The sequence below is a fragment of the Thecamonas trahens genome (genome assembly GCF_000142905.1).
Source record: "Thecamonas trahens ATCC 50062 unplaced genomic scaffold supercont1.32, whole genome shotgun sequence".
NCBI lineage: Eukaryota > Apusomonadida > Apusomonadidae > Thecamonas > Thecamonas trahens.
In genome coordinates, this window is record NW_013657648.1 from 291417 (window position 1) to 309560 (window position 18144).

The window sequence follows — 18144 nt, forward strand, 5'->3', positions numbered from 1 at the left end:
CGGAAATGTCTGATTGAGGGAGCAAGCGGAGTGAGTGGGGGCCCCGCAGATTTAGCAATTGTGAGCACGGGCGGGGTCGATGGAGGGGCTTGCCACCTAGTCCGTTGAACTCACTTTGAGCAAGTACATGTAGTCACTCAAGAGGTGGGGGGGGGGGGGGGGAGGGGAGAAAGGCAACATACCTGAGTATGCCTCGGGCTCACCGCGCTGGACAGGCTCGACCGCGGTGTGGCCTCCTGCCGGAGCTGCGGGGTAGGCCGCGGTGACCGGAGGCGCGGCAGCTGGTGCAGCCGTCGGCTTGAAATACTGGAGGCTGGGCGCGGCGGCTTGCATGTAGTTCCCGCCGGCGGCGCCGGCAGCAGCCGGGGCTGCGGCTGCGGCGACCGGTCCGGCTGCGGGTGCAGGTGCGGGTGCTGCTCCACTTCCACCGGGCGCGGGAGTGGCCATGGTGCGGGTGGAAAGGGTGGAGTGTCGAGGGCCGAGCGCCGTGTCGCCTTGGGCGCGCGACCAGCGGCCGGCGGCCGGCGGCCGATGGCCAATTGCAGCCGACCTGCAGCCGACAGCCGGTTTGGTGAAGTGATTGAGGAGCAGACTCTCCTTTACGCGATGTAGGCCTCGGCAGAGTTGAGCTCGTCGATGTATCGATCGGTGCCCGATTCGGCAGCGCTAGCGTCGGCGTTGGCGTCGGCGCCAGCGTCAGCCCGAGAGTTGGCGCCGGCGGTGGAATCAGGGTCAGGCACCGAGGCCGAGGCCGAAGCGGTCGTGTGGGCATCAGGCACCGAGGCCGAGGCCGAAGCGGTCGTGTGGGCATCTGCGATGCTCTCTAGGAGCAGCTGTTCGGGTGACTTGGTGGCGGATGAGGCGGCGGCGTCGCCGACGAGTACGCCCTTTGTGGTCTCCTTGGCGGCGATGCCGACAAGCGACTTGTAGCCGATCTTGTTGATGTTGAGGACCGACTCGGTGACGTGGCCGACGGCCGAGAGTGTGTTCTTAGTCACTTCGCCGGCGTCGCCGCCGTAGCGGTGGGCGACAACGTCGGTGGTGGCGGATGAGACGTTGGAGGCGAGGATGTGGCCGGCAGAGTAGAGCGAGGAGAGCATAGTGTCGACGGCCGAGATGGCCGAGACACCGACGCGCTTGGCAGCCATCATTTTGGGTCCGGCCGTACCCGAGTTGAACTTGCGGCCGTATTCGGTCTCCGAGATGGCGTCGGCTGCGGCCTGGCCGAGGGTGCTGGCCATGGCGCGGACGCCATTAACCAAGGCGTCCGACACGGTCACAGCCGCCGACGACAGCTTGTTCACGTACGCCACCTTGGTCTTGACTCCGTCTGAGACCACTAGCGGCTTACTTGCCGGCTTGATCTTCGACTGCACGAACACGCCCGTCGACGCCACGCCCGAGCCGACCACCTCGGCCGACGAGATCACCGCCTTGCCCACCGTCGCCGCCGACGAGTCCAACACGTTGGCCACCCCGGTCATGACTGCCGCCACCGTCGATGACGGCGGAGCGGTGCTCTCTGGAACTTCTCCTGCCTCGAGCGATGCTGCGCCGGCAGTGGTGATGACCGGAATGGCAGCAGGCTCCGCATCGATTTGCGACGACTCCGCAGGAGGAGCATCAGCGGAAGCCTCGTCAGCAGATGATTCGGCTCGATCGAGCGGCGGCTCAGCAACAACTTCCTGCTTCTCTTGCGTCTTGTCGGCAAACTTGGTGTGGAAGGCAAGCAAGTTGTCGAGAATGACGTGGGCTTGCGGCGGAGCGTGCGGCGGGAGGACGATACCCATGTACTGGGCACCTGGCAGAGGAAAGACATAGTTTCCAGGCGAGACTTTGAGAGCAGGGACATGTGGACCAACTAAGGGAATTCGTGCTTCTCCACAGAGAAGGAATCGGACAGGCTCTGGCTCTGATGGCACCTCCCAGTACTCGAGCTCGGCTGGCTCGGCTGCTGTCTTGGTCTGTTCGTGGATGTGAACACAGGTGACGTCCGGAATGCGAAGGAAGACTCTTCCGCTCCGCTCCTGGCACTCTTCACTCGATGACATGCTCGAGTCGTTGAGTGTGTGCGTGTGTGTGAGTATGTATGTGTGTGAGTGTGTGGGTGGGTGTGTGACGTTGAGTGTCCGTCCGCGAGGTGACGTGGGTACGGAATGGAACGCAGGCTGGGTGCTCGTATTGTGGGGCCATCCGATCGGTGGAGGACCATCCTCGGAGAGAAGGGGAGGATGAGGGAGGAAGGGAGGATGTTTGGTTGTGGAAGCTGTGGAAGGGGAGGGGATGGGGGGGGGGAATGGGATGAGGTGGGCTGGGATCGAGCACGAGCTTTTCGTGATCTGGGCTTTGTGCGCGTGTGGTGAGTATTGAGCAATCGAACGATAGAGGACCATTCTCGGAGGGAAGGGGAGGATGAGGGAGGAAGGGAGGATGTTTGGTTGTGGAAGCTGTTGAGGTTGAGGGGAGGGGAGGATGGGACGTCATGAGGCGGCCCGAGATCACGATCGAGCAAGGTTCCCTGATCGGGCTATGATGCGGTGCGTGTGGTAGCAGGCGCCGAAACCTTTGATCGGTGACGGCAGAACATACGCATGAAGATGTATGTGGCTGTACTTGCGTGCGCGCGCGTGTGTGCGTGTATCTGTCTCATCTCACGCACAGACGGCCTGGCCGAGCGACGAACAATGGTCTCCGCCACACACCTGCGTTGCGGAAGGAGGCACATCCAAGGCCATACCCAACTCAGCTGCCTTCCCCTGTCACCCTCGTCACGTGCTCTAGGATGAAGCAAGAGTGTGCTTTTGTGGTTGCAGTACTTGTGGTCTGCAGCGTCTTTGCTGTGGGCTCTGTGGGCTCTGTGGTCATGGGTGGCATCGTGGACGACGACGAGGTGATGAACATGGGTGAACTGGTTGCTCCTGGAAGTCATGCGCTGGATGTAGTGGACATGTACACCTCTTCTCATGCGTCTACGTTATGTAGCTATCCGGTTCTGGTCTTGTCTGGTGGGCAATCTCTCGATGTGTGTGGTCCGGATTGGCTTTCTCTCGATGATGCCAGGTTTGTGGCAAAGGCTCCCGTGGCCATCATGGGAAGCCGTGCCGCCATTGCCCTTGAAGAAATCCGATTCGAGTGTGCAGTCGCTGGCCATTCTGGTGTGATCGTCGAGCATGGGCCGATGATGGACAAGGCTGGTGTGTGGGAGCTGGTGGTGCGCTCGCGGAGAAGCGATGTCTGCCAGCTAGCGATAGCGCCTCGGGCACAGGCTCTGCCCACGCAGCAGCCGATGCAGGCTCGTACAGACTCTGGTCACTACAGCCCGCTTGTCACTACCACTGTCCTTGACTCATTCATTTCGACGATGTCCACCTCACCGACGTCAATCTCCCGGGTTGTCGTCACTGCCGCCGGCTCAGTCTACACCACCTTTGACTACTCGGCACACTTCAAGCTTGCCAACAGCGAGCTGGAGGGCTTTGCCGAGATGCAGGCCAACGCCAAGAACGGTGCGTACGCTGTCTACCGCTCGGCGGCCAACCCGGATCGGCTCTTTGTTGCCGGCCAGGGCACCCGCCACTGGGTTAGCGACGACGGCGGTCAGACCTTCCGCCCCATCGACACGCCGCTTGTGCTCGATGTGGGATACACAGGCATTCTCTCCTCGACTCCTCTTGTTCTTTTGTCGCCGTACGAGACGTCGACCATCCTGGCACTCGGCGCCACGGCTGGCTGTCTTGACGCGCATGCCAAGCATGACTGCGCCCGCACCGTCATGGTCTCGCGCGACTTTGGCTCAACCTGGGCGCTTGTTGCCAGCTATGTCGACTCGGTCCAGTTTGCCCGGCCCGACGATAATGCTCCACTCGGCAGGCTGTTTGCTGTTGTTTGGCCAGGCATGACTGATGGCAATCAGCCGACTGCGGCCAGCCGCAAGGCCGCCTTTGTCGTCTCGGATTCGTACTTTCGCGCCGATCCGGTGACAATTGTCGACCATGCCCCCCACTTTCTGGTCTACACTTCACACATCTTTGTCGTCCAGGCCGGTATCGCCAGTGATGGTGGCTACGGCTTGCTGCTCTCTTCTGACCACGGCGCATCCTTTGCGCCGCTTGACCTGCCAGCCTCGGTCGCCGACCTCGACCAGGACCGCTGGTTTGTTTTCGACGGCGAGGACGGTGCTGTTTTCCTCGTCGTCGTTCACTCCACGACCTGGGGCCATCTGTATCTTTCCGACGCAAATGGCCGCGACTTTGCGCTTGTCCTCGAGCAGGTCCATGTGGGCCGCAAGTACCCAGATGTGACCGCGCTGGCCTCGATCGATGCTGCGCTGATGGCCAATGTGGTGGTAGACGACGATCCTGACGCGCCGGCTACCTCGGTCGCCCTTGTCACTCTGGTCTCGCACGACGCCGGCGGTGTGTGGACCCGACTGCCGGCTCCGCCCGGCACGCCGAACGATCCGCCGGTCTGGCTCAACCTCTTTGGCTCTTCCTCCTTGTTCTCCTCAATCTACGCCCCGATCGATGCTCCGGGCATCATTTATGGCTCGGGCTCGGTCGGCAAGTTCCTCGACCTGCGCCACTCGTACACCTCGACTTTTGTGTCTCATGATGGTGGCGTGACCTGGATGTCGGTGGCCGAGACCGAGACTCAGGTCGCAAGTCTCGCAGGCGGCTCGGTGAGCGTCGGCATGGACTTCCCGTCGGCCACTGGCTCGTTCCTCTACTCGTGGGACACGTTTGCTACCGCACCGGCGACCGGCGTCTTTGAGCACGACACGACAAACATAGTTATGGGCAACTTCCTCCGCCCACAGCCCGGTGCGAACCCGCTGGTTGTCTCGTACAAGGCGTTCAAGGTCTTCAAGAGTGTCTTTCACACCTACATCGTCACCTTTGACTTTACAGCTGCCTCGCGTCATCCTGTCGAGTGCACCGATGACGACATGGAGCACTTTGTGCCGGCCTACGACGGCGGATGCATCCTTGGCAGCCGCACCACCTACTCTCGCCGCAAGCCCGAGGCGATGTGTGTGAACCCGAGCTCGGGCGTGCCGGCGCCGACTCACGGTGCCATCTGCGCCTGCACAGACGACGACTGGGAGTGCGACTTTGGCTACCAGCTGCTCGATGACGACGATCCAACCGTGTGCATCGCCGATCCCGACGCTGTCATCGCCCCGCCGCCGGCTTGGTGCCGTCCAGGCCTCACCTACCAGGGCACCCAGGGCTACCGGCTCATCGCTGGCGACAAGTGCGATACCTCCATGGACGGAGCGGTCAACAAGGGCCCGCTTACTCTAGCCTGCCCGAGCCACACGCCATCGCCGCCGCCATCGCCGCCGCCGTCGCCGCCACCGCCGCCGTCGCCGGCCAAGCCTGCCCCACGTCCGTCGCCAGCCCCGCGCCCGTCGCCGCCACCGCCACCGGCCCCTGCCTCGCCGGCACCCGGCTCTGAAACCGCGGATGCTATTGAGCGCGAGGCTGCCGAAAAGCGCAAGGTCACTGGCCTCACTCTCGCGGTCATCCTTCTCGTCCTCGTCGTCGCTACCCTTTTGGGTGCCCTCGTCTGGTCGCGGCGCGGCACCACCCTTGCGCGGGTCCGTGCCCAGCACGACGACTCGTCTGACATGGAGGTCGGCTTGCTGCAGACAGTTGAACGTCGTGATGACGGTCTGCTCCAGGCTGTCGACCATCGCAACGATGAGGACCAGCTCCTCGTCGACTTTGGCTTTACCCGCGATGACCTCGTCCCGCGCACATCGCCGGCTACCGCCACAACACCTGCTTCTGACGCCGACGGCGACGGCGACGCTGCCAACACCGACACTGCTGGCGATGCGGGCAACATCGACGAAGATCTGGACCTTCTTGGTGACGAGTTGGACCTTTAGTACAGTCTATCATCGTGCTGTGTATGTGTGTGTGGGGGAATATGCAAGCAAAGCTAGCGCAGCCAAGAGCACGGAACAGTCCGAACCCATGGCGATTGCCAGCAGAGGAGCACCAGCTGAGGCCAATACGGTGAGCACCTGGCAGAGCGCCACAGATAGCCTCCGCACAGTGGGCGGAAGCATCTGACGAGGCGCGGAAGTGATGGTTGGGAGGGGAGGCCGAGAGAGAGAAAGAGGGCGGCCATCACTCGGAGCGGGAGCTTGCAGAGGCCTGCGAGGCAACGGCGGCGGCAACGGAGGAAGAGGGCGAGGAGGAGCCGGAGATGAGGTCAGCGGTGACGGCATCGAGGGCTTGGAGATGATGAGCACGGAGGTCCCACTCAGGATGAGGATGGGGCGGATGGCCACAGGTAGCACAGAGATGATGCATGAGACGATCTGAACCACAGGAAGAGCATGAAGTAATGTTGGTCTTGAGAGAGAGTCGCTTGTGCGAGCCAGCACGACGGCGCTTGCGTCGGGCGAGAGAGACCTTGTGCTTGGGCACGGCGTAGCTACGGACGCTGGTCTGGCTCACACCGCCACCAACCACGGCAACTCCATGCGCTGCCACAAGGGGTCGAACAGCTCCAACAGCACGAAACATAAATGACTAGTTCTTCTAACCCTCCTCACCAACTGCTGTCTATATCAAGTCGACTGGTGCTCCTTGCCCGCCCCCCCGGCCCTTGCCCCCCCCCCTCCCTCAACAATGGCGGCTTGTGTCGGTCGCGGGATGAACCGCTGCGTTCGTCGCCCGCCGCCCGCCGCTCGCCGCCCGCTCGCTGTCCGCCCGCCCGCCGCCCGACCACCGACTCACAAGCCGATCGCCTGCCATATGGACGCTAGTAAGCAATTCGGTCGCCTCTTGCGTGTCTTAATTGAGCTCTGGCTCGTTGAAGTGTGTATCGGTCTGTGTTTGGGGGGCGTTGTGGTTGACTGTCGATCTGGGCTGCTGCTGGGGGGGGAGAGAGAGAGAGACAAAGAGAGGCAGTGTGCAGGACTTTCTCCAGGTGGCATGCCAAATCCAGCACAAGAGTGGACGCCCTCGCGAGGTGACGGGCAACTACAGTTCATCGCGGTCCTCAAATTCAACGCCAAACTCGCCGGCAGCCAAGTCGAGGCAGTCTCGGTAGACAAAATCACGCATCGGGTGCTCGGTCGCATCACACCATCCGGCTGGCAGCTCGGTCATAGGGTTGCCAAAGATGGCGATGTCGTCGAGAGAGGCAGTGGCCAGCATGGCGAGCTGAGGTGGGAGGCTAGTAATGCGGTTGAGGGCAATGTCGAGGTAGGCGAGGGCGGAAAAGTCGCCGAAAAACGGCGGGATGGCGGTGATGCGGTTCTCGGAGAGGTCCAGCTCGACAAGCGAATCCTTAAAGGCGGCAAACCAGGGCGGGATCTCGGAGATGGCGTTGCCGCGAAGCGAGAGATCCTTGAGCGGAACGCGGGCGGCTACAAAGTCCTTGAGGAAGGACGGAAAGACGTCGAGCTTGTTGTTGTCAAGGGCGAGGGCGGTGAGCGAGGTGAGCTTGCCCATGGAGCGCGGGAGCTTGGACAGCCTGTTGCTGCTGAGCGGGAGCCAGACGAGCTGCGCGCCCCAGGCGTCACCGATGCACTCGGGCAGGGCGCGGAGGGCGTTGCCGGAGAGATCCAGCTCCATCAGCGCAGTGTTCTTGCAGATGACGGTGGGGATGACAGCGAGCGAGTTGTTGGCCAGGTTGAGAACCTCGAGGCGCTTGAGGACCGAGATGGATTTCGGCAGCGAGCGTAGGGTGTTGTTGCTTGCCATGAGCTCGACCAGGCCGGAGAGCGCCGAGATGGCCGACGGCAGCTTGGTCAGCTGGTTGTCAGAGATGATGAGCCGCTTGAGCGCTGGAAGCATGGTCACTACCTCGGGCAGGGTCTCAAAGCTGTTGTGGTGCAGGTACAGAGCCTCGAGCTTGTCGAGGTTGGCCAGATCGAGCGGGAGGTCGTTCAGCTGGTTGACGCCGAGATGGAGCTCGACGAGGTTGGTCAGCGCGCCGATCTCAGCCGGAATGCGAGCGAGGTAGCACTTGGCCAGGGAGAGCTTGTCGCCTTCGGGCCAGACTGCCGGCTCGCCTGCCTCTTTTGCGGCAGCGACTGTGGAGCGGATGAGGGCAACCCTGGAGAAGCAGTACGGGGCCGAGTCTGGCTGAGTCGACTTTTGGCGAGCCGCCGCATTGGGGTCGACATACACACCCATGCCGCCCTTGTTCTCAAATGTGAACCCGTTGCCGAGGTCGACCTTGTCCGGCAGCTTGCCGAGGCCAGGCACTTGAACAGCGACCACAAGAGGTGAAGGGAGGAGTCCAGCCAGGAGGAGAACGAGAGCGAGGGCCACTGCCGTCACTACCACATCCATCACACCCCTATTCTTACCCATACTACGCTCACTCATCTCGTCTTGGCTTGATAGAGTCGAATGGCCATACCCCCTCCGCCCGCGCTCCCTGTTGCTCGTGAGGGAACTGCCTGTCATCGTTAGCACGGAATTGGACGCACGCCACGAGCACCATCGTCTTGCCGACGTCAGCGATAACGCCGCGCAGGGGCATGGGACAGCCCCCCTTGCATGTGTGCCCAATTGTTGGATGATGAGCAATCAAGAGCTTCGTGTACGTGCTTTTTGTCGCGCCTCGTAGTTGCTCTGGTTGTTTAAGGGCGCGGGCAACGTTAGTTGGCTTCCAATGGTTCGGGGGTAGGGGTGGAGGGGTGGGACGGCGTTGGAGATCGAGATCGGGAGGAGATGTGGACTGGCAACGTTGATTGGCGTCTGACTGGAGGCCCAAGGTCACGTTGGTTGTGGCTACGACGAGTAGACATCCACCTTCTTGCCGGCGTTGGCAACCACACGGTTCATGTAGTAGAGGCCATTAAAGTAGAGAAGGAAGGATGCGACGGCAAGGACGCCCGGATGCGGACCTGGATTGCCGTAGAGGTATGAGACGTACATGACGAGGGCGGCAAAGAGGCAGCCTGGGGCGCGGAACCAGACATTGATGCGGGCGTTCCAGGTCTTTTCGGACTCGCGCGGCATGATGCCGGCCTTGACGGCAGCCAGCATGGCGTAGTTGAGCGCACCGGGTGCACCCGAGATGAACAGGGAGATGACGTTGACGCCTGGCCCGCCGCGGGAGAACAGGCCGCACGGGCAGAGAATGCCGCCAAAGATGATGTGGTGCATCCAGTCGTCCATGGTCAGATCCGAGAACATCAGACAGTGGTAGACATGGATGGAGACGATCATCCATGCCGGCAACCGGTTGAACCCGCCCTCAAAGCTCCGGGCCGGATCGACGACGGCCGAGAAAAAGTCTTGGATGCAGCCGGCAGTGATGACCCAGTTGGCGACCGAGTGGAGCAGGAACCACCGCCCGCGCGCCTTCCGCACATACACAGCATCCACAAGTAGAAGAAAGGCATACGATCCAAGAATGCCCAGCCAATCCGGAATCTCTCCGTGGAAAATCATACCGCAAAGCGAGCGATCCTCTCCCACCGCGCTTTCTGAGCTCTCTCTTTCTTTCTTGCGCCGACCTTGTTGCTCGCTCGTTCGAGTCCACCTCGGCTGCCTTCTTGACGCACGTTCTCACTTGCTCTCTCACTCGTCGACCTACTATGTGTCTGCCACACACCCACACACACACTTCCTTCGAGAAAGTGAGTCGAATGTTGGCTTGTCGTTGGCCCGACTGACGCACCATGCGCTCTGTGCGCCGCCGTTCGTGGCCACGTGGCAAACGCCGGTTGCTCGCCGACGCGCGCAACTCGCTGCGCGTGCCAGCAAAGTCCCATCTTTGCCAGGCGGTAACAAGACAATCCTTCCCTGATCGCGGTCACAGTCTACCTCGAGATTGCAATGAGGGTTGCGAACGATGTGTGCAGAGTCTCATCTCGCCGTCTACCGATGGCCGAGTGAAGCTTGCGCCTCCCTTGTAACACAGCCGCCTTCATCTCCCGACCCCCTTCCCCGACCTCTTTCGAGTCTCAGACTGCCACAATCATCATGTCAGCATTTCATGGGCTGATCGTGAGTACGGCCTCTGAGTGAGGCACCTTGGCCTCGGCCGACAACGGCAGCAGCAGCAACTCGACTCGACTCGACAGTGACAGCCACACTTCCCTCTCCCGTCCCTCCTCCCCCCCTCTCCCCCCTCCCCCCTTCTCCTCCTCCGGCCCTTGAGCAATGTTTCACGGCGAAGTGTCTGACTGGGTGGGCATGGGCGTGTGCTTTGCTTTGCTCTTGGCTGTGGACGGAGTCTTTGCGCGCAAGCTCGACGGCCGCTGGTTTGCACTGCATGCAGCCGCGAATTTGGTGGTGGCCTTGGGATGCCTCGGTGATATCATGACGGCAGTGGCAGATCCTGCTACTTCGTTTGAGGGTGGCTTCAACAGACTACCGGCATGGATGATTGCTGCCATCCACGCCTATCACTGCATCATGTTCTCGGACCTGACCATGGACGACTGGATGCATCACGTTGTCTTTGGCGGCATCATCTGCACTTGCGGTCTCTACTTTGGGGCTGGCCCAGGCGCCAACGTCATTGCGTTCTTCATCTCGGGCGCACCCGGTGGATGCGACTATGCCATGCTTGCAGCTGTCAAGGCTGGCGTGCTCTCGCGGTCAACGGAAAAGGTGTGGAACGCGCGGATCAACGTGTGGATCCGCGCGCCCGGCTGCCTCTACGCCGCCGCACTGATGTATCTCTCGTACCTTTACGGCAATCCACCGGCGCATCCGGTGGTTCTCTTCCTTGTCGCCCTCCTCCTCTACTTTAACGGTCTCTACTACATGAACCGTGTCGTCGCCAACACTGGCCGCAAGGTTGAGGTCTACTCATCGTAGTTCAAGAGAGCTCATCGCACATATACCTCTGATGGAAGCCTCTAGATTGCACTCTCGGCCTCTAGATGACGTGCTCCAGGACCCACGCCGCTCGGCGCATGCCCTCGCTGAGACGCTCGGGCCGCCTGGCCGCGCACCAATCTCCCGACAGCAGCCTCTCTCTCGCAGCTTTATCCAACCCAAGCCGAAGAAACCGATCCATCCTGCACCCTCCTCTGCCGCCGATCCCATCATTTCTTCCTTCCTGCCCACGTCATCACCAGCGCCGTCACACTTGTGTCAGTCGCTCTCTTCACGAAATGAAATCGAGCTTGAGCGACCCGTCGAGCGAGGAACAGAGACGGCGACGGCAAGGCGGGACAGGGGGGGGGGGGGGGGGGGAGGGACACACAACTCACTTGAAGCAAGGAGGTAGTTAAGGAGAAGGCACGATGGCAGCTGTTGGAGGAAGCGGAAGTGTGAGCGAGAAGATTGCGACGGCGGAGGCGGCCAAGGCGGCTGGCAATGAGCTGTTCCAAGCCGGTGATGCGCAAGGCGCGCTGCAGCAGTACTACACGGGCATGTTTGCTGTCAAGGGGCTGGAGGGATCGAGCATGCTGGCGGCGCTGGGTGGGACGGCGGCAGAGCCTGGGAGTGCTGGTGAGCAGGCGACGGCCAAGGCCCTGCTCATCTCCATCTACTGCAACATGTCGGCGTGCATGACAAAGCTGGGCAAGGCGAAGCGGGCCATCGCTTTTGCTCGCGACGCGCTGAAGCTCGATGAGGGGCATGGCAAGGCGCATCTGCGACTGGGCATGGCGTACGAGGAAAATGGAAACTACGACGGGGCTTACGCAGCGTACACTACGGGTGCAGCAGCGGCAGATGCTGTGGGCGACGCCGCGGGCAAGGCGAGCCTTGACAAGCGGGCGGCGCGCGCGGCCAAGATCATCGAAAAGGAGAAGAAGAAGGCGAACAATCGGTTGCGCGGCTTCCTCACCAACTCATGAGCAGCTGCGGCTCGGAACGTGGGCGCTGGGCGTGATGCGTTTACGACGACGACGATGACGAGGATGAGGACGACGACGACGACGAGGCGGCAAGGTCGTAGAGCCCGATGTCCGAGGTGGAGAGGGTGGAGAGGGCATCGATGTCGGTCCAACCCGAGTCAGACTCGGACCAGCGGCGGCCGTAGGGGATGTGGTCGAGCTCATTGGCCTTGAGGGCGACGTCGGGCTCGACGTAGTCAAGCACCTTCTTCCAGCGCTGGCAGAAGCGGGCGCGCTCGCGCTTGGTGCGGGCAAAGACGCGCTTAAAGTTGTACTTTGAGACAAAGTTCTGAGTGACGGCGACGGTAAAGTCCGGGTTGAACACGCCGTGCCACCAGTCGCCAGGGACAAAGATGACCTCGCCGGGCTTCTGGACGCACTCGATCATCTCGAGCTCCTTGGCATGCTTGACGCAGTAGGGATAGCAGTCATGGAACCAGTAGATGGCCTCGTGATACGCGTCCTTGGACTTGTACTTCTTGGGGTAGAACTTCTCGCGCGGAATGTGGGCCGGGAACATGACCCATTTCTTGTGGCCCTCGATGAGGGCGTTCCACGCCGAGGTGCCGAGCGGATCCTGGTGGATGGTCGAGCCCGAGCGCTCAGGGCCGACAATGAACCAGCGGAACGGCGGGCGGACCGAGTTCGGCACTGCACCGTAGTAGTCGTACTTGAACAGCTCAGGCACGGTGTAGTCGTCAATGAGCCCATCACGGCCGGCCTGGTCCAGAGCTTCCTCAAACAGGTACAGCGGCGAGTCGTCACGGGTCCGCTTGCAGTACTTGAGGTAGTCGCGCATGTACATCTGCTCGCCGGCCACCTTGAACATCTTGTCGCCGTAGTACTTCATCAGACCGTCCTTGCTCCACTTCTTGGACGCCGGCCAGTCATCGCACGCACCGGTCAGCATGACCGGCTTCTCAGCCTTTTCGAACATCTTGCGGAAGTAGTGCCCGTCATGGTCGTTGATGTTGATGTACTCGATGTTGTTCTCCTCGGCCACAGGCTTGAGCATCTTCTTCATCCACTTCTTCTTCTTGTAGAACTTGCGCTTGTGGCCGCCTACCATTCGATGATGTGAGTACAGCCGCTCGCGTTCGCCTCGCCCGCCTCGCCCTGCACCCGCATCGCCTGCATCGTTACAAGCTAGCAGATTCACAAGCCGCTGCCGTCGCTAGTTTCCCCGATCTCTCTCCCATCTTCCATCCACCTCCCTGCCACCATCTACCCCCCGCTACCATCCCCATCCCCCTCCCGACTCCCATCCCGATCCGATCCGTACGGTTGTGCTTGTTCTTGTTCTTGGCGTAGATCCGCGTCAGAAGGTGCTTGTACGCTGCAGACGATGAGGAGTAAGGCACAGCCAGCCAGTACCAAGCGACACATCCACTGTAAGTGACCCTCCTCGCAACCACACAAACACATAGTCCCTCCCCCCTCTCCTGTACTCGCTATATGGCTCTGCTGTGGGCTGCCATGGTTGTCGGCCCGTCAGCGTGGGCGAAGAAAGCTGAGTCGCTGGAGCAGCGACAGACAGACAGACCGACACACACACACACACACACACACATACACGGGTCATGGCCATCCGAGGAGCAAGCAGGCGGCGGAGTAGACGAAGAAGAGCTGGAAGACGAAGCTGATGACGAAGAGTTAGAGTCAGAGTCCATGGCGGCTCCGCCGCCAAGAATCCGCCGCCGCCGCCGACGAGTCGTCGTTCCGCTGCTGCGCGTAGAGTACATCGTTGTGAAAGAGTCGTGTGTGGGTCATCTTGGGCCGCTCACCTCTGCCGCCGCTTCCGCTTCCGCAATGCATTGCCATTGCTACTGGCGAGAAATTTCTTTTTGAGTTTTGAACTCACAAACTGCTGCTAACAACGCCTAGCGCGGCTGGTGAGCGAAAGCATCACATCAACGTGTGTATGACACGTTCCGACCAGAGCTGGTGATAGGCACAATAGAGTAGGTAGATGCAAGGTGCTCACACGGGCAAAAAAAAACTGGATAGCCTTCCTAGGGTATTCGAAACCCTAACCTTCAGCGCCGAAAGCTGACGTCATATCCATTAGACCAAGGAAGGACATACTACAACTGTCGAGTGCATTTTTTAGTATTTGAAGCGTACATTTGATTGCCGCCTTAGGCGGGTGCTCCTGCGCGCTCTACAGGCCGACTACGAGCCGCGAGCACCTAGCAATGTTGTGCACAGTATGTACATACTCAGAGTTGCATGAGCTTGGGCTCTCGTAGACGTAGATGTGGGGTCGGCCGCCGGATGCGAGGTCAGTGAGTGGGAGGGTGGCGGCCAGGGCAAAAAAAAAGTAGTCCACAGTGGTAATCGAAACCACAGCCTTCTGTTCCGTAGACAGATGTCATGCCACTAGACCATGCGGACGAGTTGATATGGAAGGGGTGATCTGCTATCATTAAACAGTACATTGCATTGTAATTTCTCACGTGCGAGCAGGATCAAGATGCCGGAAGGTCTGGCGCGAGGACGTGGCAAGCAGTTGGAGGCAGCAGCGGCAGAGGAAGGCAAGACTTGACGATGATCCAAACATTCTCGTCGCGGGTATCTGAGCTCCTTCCGTTGCTGACGGAGCCCGCGGCTGCGTTTCGTGGCGAGTACTCGCGGCTGCGGGCCGGGGTCGAGCTGATGGTGGGCGCGGCGGTGGTTGTTCAGCTCTGGCTGCTCTCGTTCCAGCTTAACATGCCGTGGCGGTACACGCAGCTGGACAAGGTTGCTGGCTGGTCGCTGCTCGAGAACTCTCAGCTGCCGTTCATGCTCATGTTTTGGCTGGCTGCGTCGCTGCCTCTCGGGTATGTGGGCGCGTTCTGGCTGGCGCGGTCGCCGCTGCTCCGTGCGGCGTGGCACGCCTCGCGCCTCGGGTTCTTCCTCGGGCGGTCGCTGATCTTTGGCATTCTGTTCATGCCCATCCTCAACTACATGTTCCAAATCCTGCTCTGTCCAAAGGTCATGGGCTCGCGGCCGCGGCCCACTGAGCTGCACTGCTGGCATGGCGAGCACCTCGGTGCGGCGGTCTACGCGCTTGCGGCTGCGATCGTGCTCATCTTCCAGGCGTTCGCTGAGGCGCGGACGTCGGACATTCTCATGCACGAGTCGTCGAACCCGCTGCGAACAGCGCGTCACATTGTGTATCTGCGGACCAAGGTGCTTGTGGGCGTGGCGGCTCTGACCGGGGTCAAGGTGTTTGGCCACTCGCAGCCGGTTGTGCAGCTGGTGGTCTTTTATGTGGCGGCCGTGACGGCCATCGTGTATGTCTCGATTCGGACCCCGTTTGTGGTCACGGTCCACGTTGACTCGTTTGGCCCGGGCGTGACTGAGCAGGAAATGGAGCGGCGGGCACAGGAAGCGGCGCACGAGGTGCCGTCGGCACTCAACGATGTCATTGTTGGCCTCTTTACCGCGTGGCTCTTCTTTCTCATCATTGCCAGCGTCAACTACCGGGCCGGGTCGGCCTCGGGCGTCAATGCTACACCGTACTTTATGCTGCTTGGCATTCCGGGAATGGCCATGATCGGATTCTACCTCTCGTGGGCGCGGCGCAACGTGGTCAAGCGCAGCTTGCCTTCAAAGCGCAAACTCCCTCCCCCAGGCACGCTCGAGGCGTTCTGGCGGCATCCAAACCACTCGCACCTGGTGCCTGTGTCGGACATGGGTGGGCACGCGGTGGCGATGCGGGTGCTCTCGGACGCCGGCGCAACAGCGCTCATGGCGCGGCTCGCCGATGCCGAGCGTGGAACGCTCGCCACCGGGTTTGTGACCCGCCTCGAGATTTTGGGTCCGAACCGCTACTCGCTGGCCAGCGCTGGCTGGCGCCGCGGCGGGCGCATGTCTCGCAGCGGCCTTGGAGTGCTTGCCCCGCTGATGGGGGAACACTCGCAGCTGCAGGCATTTAAGCTCGAAGGCCAGGTGGTCGACGATGAGTGCGTCGCCAATTTTGCGCAGGCGCTGTCGGCCAACGCCTCGCTCGTCGCGCTCGAGCTGCCGAACAACGGTATTTCCGAATCTGGCCTGCTCTCGCTCGTCGGCATTGCTCTCGGCACTCGTCTTGCCCGCCTTAATCTCTCTGGCAACGTGGTTGACCCATCCGCCCGTGCCCGAGTGGGCGACGCTGTCCGCGCCATGCTCGCTACCGAAGCCGAGCGCCGCGGCGATGACGGGCTGCCTCTGCTAGAAGTTCGGTTGTAGTGGATCTGGGTGCGATCGCAGCTGTAAACAACGTGACCACCCGAGGCCGCACGCCCTGCCAGGCTGAGGAGAGTCGAGGTAAGGGACAGCTAGAGTCGTGAACGATTTGAGTTGGTCCAACGTGCGTGGAGGGGGAACCATTTGACTTTCCGTAGAAAAAGGCAAGAAAGTACGTCAGGTGCCTCCCCCCTCCCCCCCTCCCCCGTCCTCCCCCGTCCTCCTCCCTCCCTCCCACTCACGTATGTGTGTGTGTGTGTGTGTGTGTGTGTGTGTGCGCGCGCGTGGCTCTCTCTCCGTCTGTGTTTATATGTATAGTGTCCGCTTCGCGTGTCAAGTTTGACGACTCTGTGGCTGGAGCGGTGGCAGCGGTGGTGGACGAGGACGACTCGACGCGGTGGGTGGTACTCGGCTACCAGAGTCAGCCGTCATCGCGTGGGCCGAATGTGCTGGAGGTCAAGGCGACGGGAGAGGATGGGGTGGAGGAGCTTGCGTGGGAGCTGAGTGACGCTGGCATTCAGTTTGCGCTCCTTCAGGTTGTGGAGCCCAAGACGTCGCTGTGGAAGCTGGTCTTCATCACCTGGGTGGGAGAGTCGTCGCCGACCTCGGTCCGCACTTTTGTCAACCAGCACACGGCAGACGTGGCCAAGGTCTTCCGCGGCTACCATGTTCAAATCAACGCCCGCTCGGAGGACGACATTGCTGAGAGTGTGGTGCTGGATCTGGTGGCCAAGGGCGTGGGCGCAGACTACTCGGCCCACGGCGAGGGCCAGGGCATGCGATCGTCGGCGCCGCGGCCCAAGCCCAAGCCCAAGCCCAAGGGCTTTGCCATCAAGGTGGCGGCCAAGCCCAAGTGTCAGGTGTGCAAGAAGGATGTCTTCCCGGCCGACGCCGTCAAGGACTCGGGCCTGACCTGGCACAAGGCGTGCTTCCGCTGCTCGACCTGTGGCCTTGCGCTCAACCTCAAGAACTTCCGGTCGCTCAAGAACGTCCTCTACTGCGGGCCGCACCTGCCCAAGGCGCAGCACACGCAGGTTGCCGACGATATTCACACCCGCCGCGCTGTCTCGGCGCCGAAGCGCACCCTTGCGCAGGGCGCCCGCGTCGATCTCGAAGGCGGCAAGATTGTCGACCGCTCGCAGTTTGACGACGCCGCTTTTGAGCGCGAGTCGCACCTCTCGTCGGTCAACCAGTCGACTGAGAACCGCCCGTCCGAGTCGGCGTACCAGGGTGGTATTGTTCCGGGCTCCAACACCGGGCCGGCCGTCCGCGAATGGAGCAAGCCCAAGCCGGCCGAGCCGGTCGCCGATGCCTCGGCATCGTCGGGCTCGACCTGGGGTGCACCGCCGCCGTCGTCGTCTTCAAACTCGGGCGGCGGATGGGGCGCTCGGCAGAACTCGACGCCTGCGCCTGCACCGGAGCCGGAGCCGGAGCCTGAGCCTGCTGCCGACGACGGATGGGGTCAGGAGGCCGCTGCCGAGCCTGCCGCCGATGCCGGTGGCTGGGGCCAGGAAGCCGCTGCCGAGCCTGCCGCCGATGACGGTGGCTGGGGCGAGGAAGCCGCTGCCGAGCCTGCCGCCGATGACGGTGGCTGGGGCCAGGAGGCCGCTGCCGAGCCTGCCGCCGATGCCGGTGGCTGGGGCCAGGAAGCCGCTGCCGAGCCTGCCGCCGATGACGGTGGCTGGGGCGAGGAGGCTGCTGCTGCCGACGACGGCGGCTGGGGCGAGGAGGCTGCTGCTGCCGATGATGGCGGCTGGGGCGAGGAGGCTGCTGCTGCCGACGACGGCGGCTGGGGCGAGGAGGCCGCTGCCGCTGAGGGTGAGTGGGACCCGAGCCAGTACGAGCAGTGCCGCGTGCTGTACGAGTACGACGCTGCCGATGACACCGAGATCTCGCTGGTCGAGGGCGAGATTGTGTATGTGTACGAAAAGGTGGCTGAGGGCTGGTGGATCGGTGGCAAGGACGACGGCTCTGAGGGCATGTTCCCGTCCAACTACTGCGAGCTCATCGAGTAAGCTTGACCACACGCCCGCACCGTCGACGCAGCTGATCGATAGATTGACCCCTCCCCTTCCCCCCCCCTGGGGGGGGGGTTTCCTTTG

General features: G+C 61.8%; 7 protein-coding genes and 2 non-coding genes across 9 annotated transcripts in view; 3 read left to right on the forward strand and 6 right to left on the reverse strand.

Moving 5' to 3' along the window:
- The window catches only part of AMSG_12032 (uncharacterized protein), a gene marked incomplete at its 5' end in the record, with an annotated part of 2984 nt that extends 2537 nt beyond the window's left edge, over positions 1 to 447 (reverse strand). Inside the window, one exon of the mRNA XM_013901109.1 lies at positions 183 to 447. Within this exon, the coding sequence (XP_013756563.1) occupies positions 183 to 447 (265 nt within the window). The remainder of the gene's footprint in view (positions 1 to 182) is intronic.
- A 152-nt stretch (positions 448 to 599) lies between these two features.
- AMSG_07054 (uncharacterized protein) lies at positions 600 to 2051 on the reverse strand (the record flags this gene model as incomplete). The annotated part of the gene is made up of 2 exons (XM_013901072.1): positions 600 to 1801; positions 1886 to 2051. 2 exons carry the CDS (start codon positions 2049 to 2051, stop codon positions 600 to 602), a joined length of 1368 nt encoding a protein of 455 aa, XP_013756526.1.
- A 731-nt stretch (positions 2052 to 2782) lies between these two features.
- AMSG_07055 (uncharacterized protein) lies at positions 2783 to 5893 on the forward strand (the record flags this gene model as incomplete). The annotated part of the gene is made up of 2 exons (XM_013901073.1): positions 2783 to 2949; positions 3061 to 5893. The coding sequence occupies 2 exons, from the start codon at positions 2783 to 2785 to the stop codon at positions 5891 to 5893; spliced, it is 3000 nt and encodes a 999-aa protein (XP_013756527.1).
- Positions 5894 to 6998: 1105 nt separating this feature from the next.
- AMSG_07056 (leucine Rich Repeat (LRR)-containing protein) lies at positions 6999 to 8354 on the reverse strand (the record flags this gene model as incomplete). Its single annotated transcript, XM_013901074.1, has 2 exons — positions 6999 to 8230; positions 8342 to 8354. The coding sequence occupies 2 exons, from the start codon at positions 8352 to 8354 to the stop codon at positions 6999 to 7001; spliced, it is 1245 nt and encodes a 414-aa protein (XP_013756528.1).
- Positions 8355 to 11179: 2825 nt separating this feature from the next.
- Positions 11180 to 12185, forward strand: AMSG_07059 (uncharacterized protein). Its single transcript, XM_013901075.1, has one exon. The coding sequence runs from the start codon at positions 11237 to 11239 to the stop codon at positions 11792 to 11794; it is 558 nt and encodes a 185-aa protein (XP_013756529.1). The 5' UTR covers positions 11180 to 11236; the 3' UTR covers positions 11795 to 12185.
- Positions 11822 to 13415, reverse strand: AMSG_07060 (phosphatidylserine receptor; the record flags this gene model as incomplete). Its single annotated transcript, XM_013901076.1, has 3 exons — positions 11822 to 12895; positions 13116 to 13169; positions 13409 to 13415. The coding sequence occupies 3 exons, from the start codon at positions 13413 to 13415 to the stop codon at positions 11835 to 11837; spliced, it is 1122 nt and encodes a 373-aa protein (XP_013756530.1). The 3' UTR covers positions 11822 to 11834.
- Positions 13416 to 13839: 424 nt separating this feature from the next.
- Positions 13840 to 13912, reverse strand: AMSG_20038. Its single transcript has one exon. It is a non-coding gene; the product is annotated as a tRNA-Arg (tRNA).
- A 243-nt stretch (positions 13913 to 14155) lies between these two features.
- AMSG_20039 lies at positions 14156 to 14227 on the reverse strand. Its single transcript has one exon. It is a non-coding gene; the product is annotated as a tRNA-Arg (tRNA).
- Positions 14228 to 14379: 152 nt separating this feature from the next.
- On the forward strand, positions 14380 to 18113 carry AMSG_07061 (uncharacterized protein; the record flags this gene model as incomplete). Its single annotated transcript, XM_013901077.1, has 2 exons — positions 14380 to 16033; positions 16381 to 18113. Coding segments are annotated over 2 exons (3331 nt in total), but the record flags the coding sequence as incomplete, so codon positions are not given.
- Between the last annotated feature and the right edge of the window lie 31 nt (positions 18114 to 18144).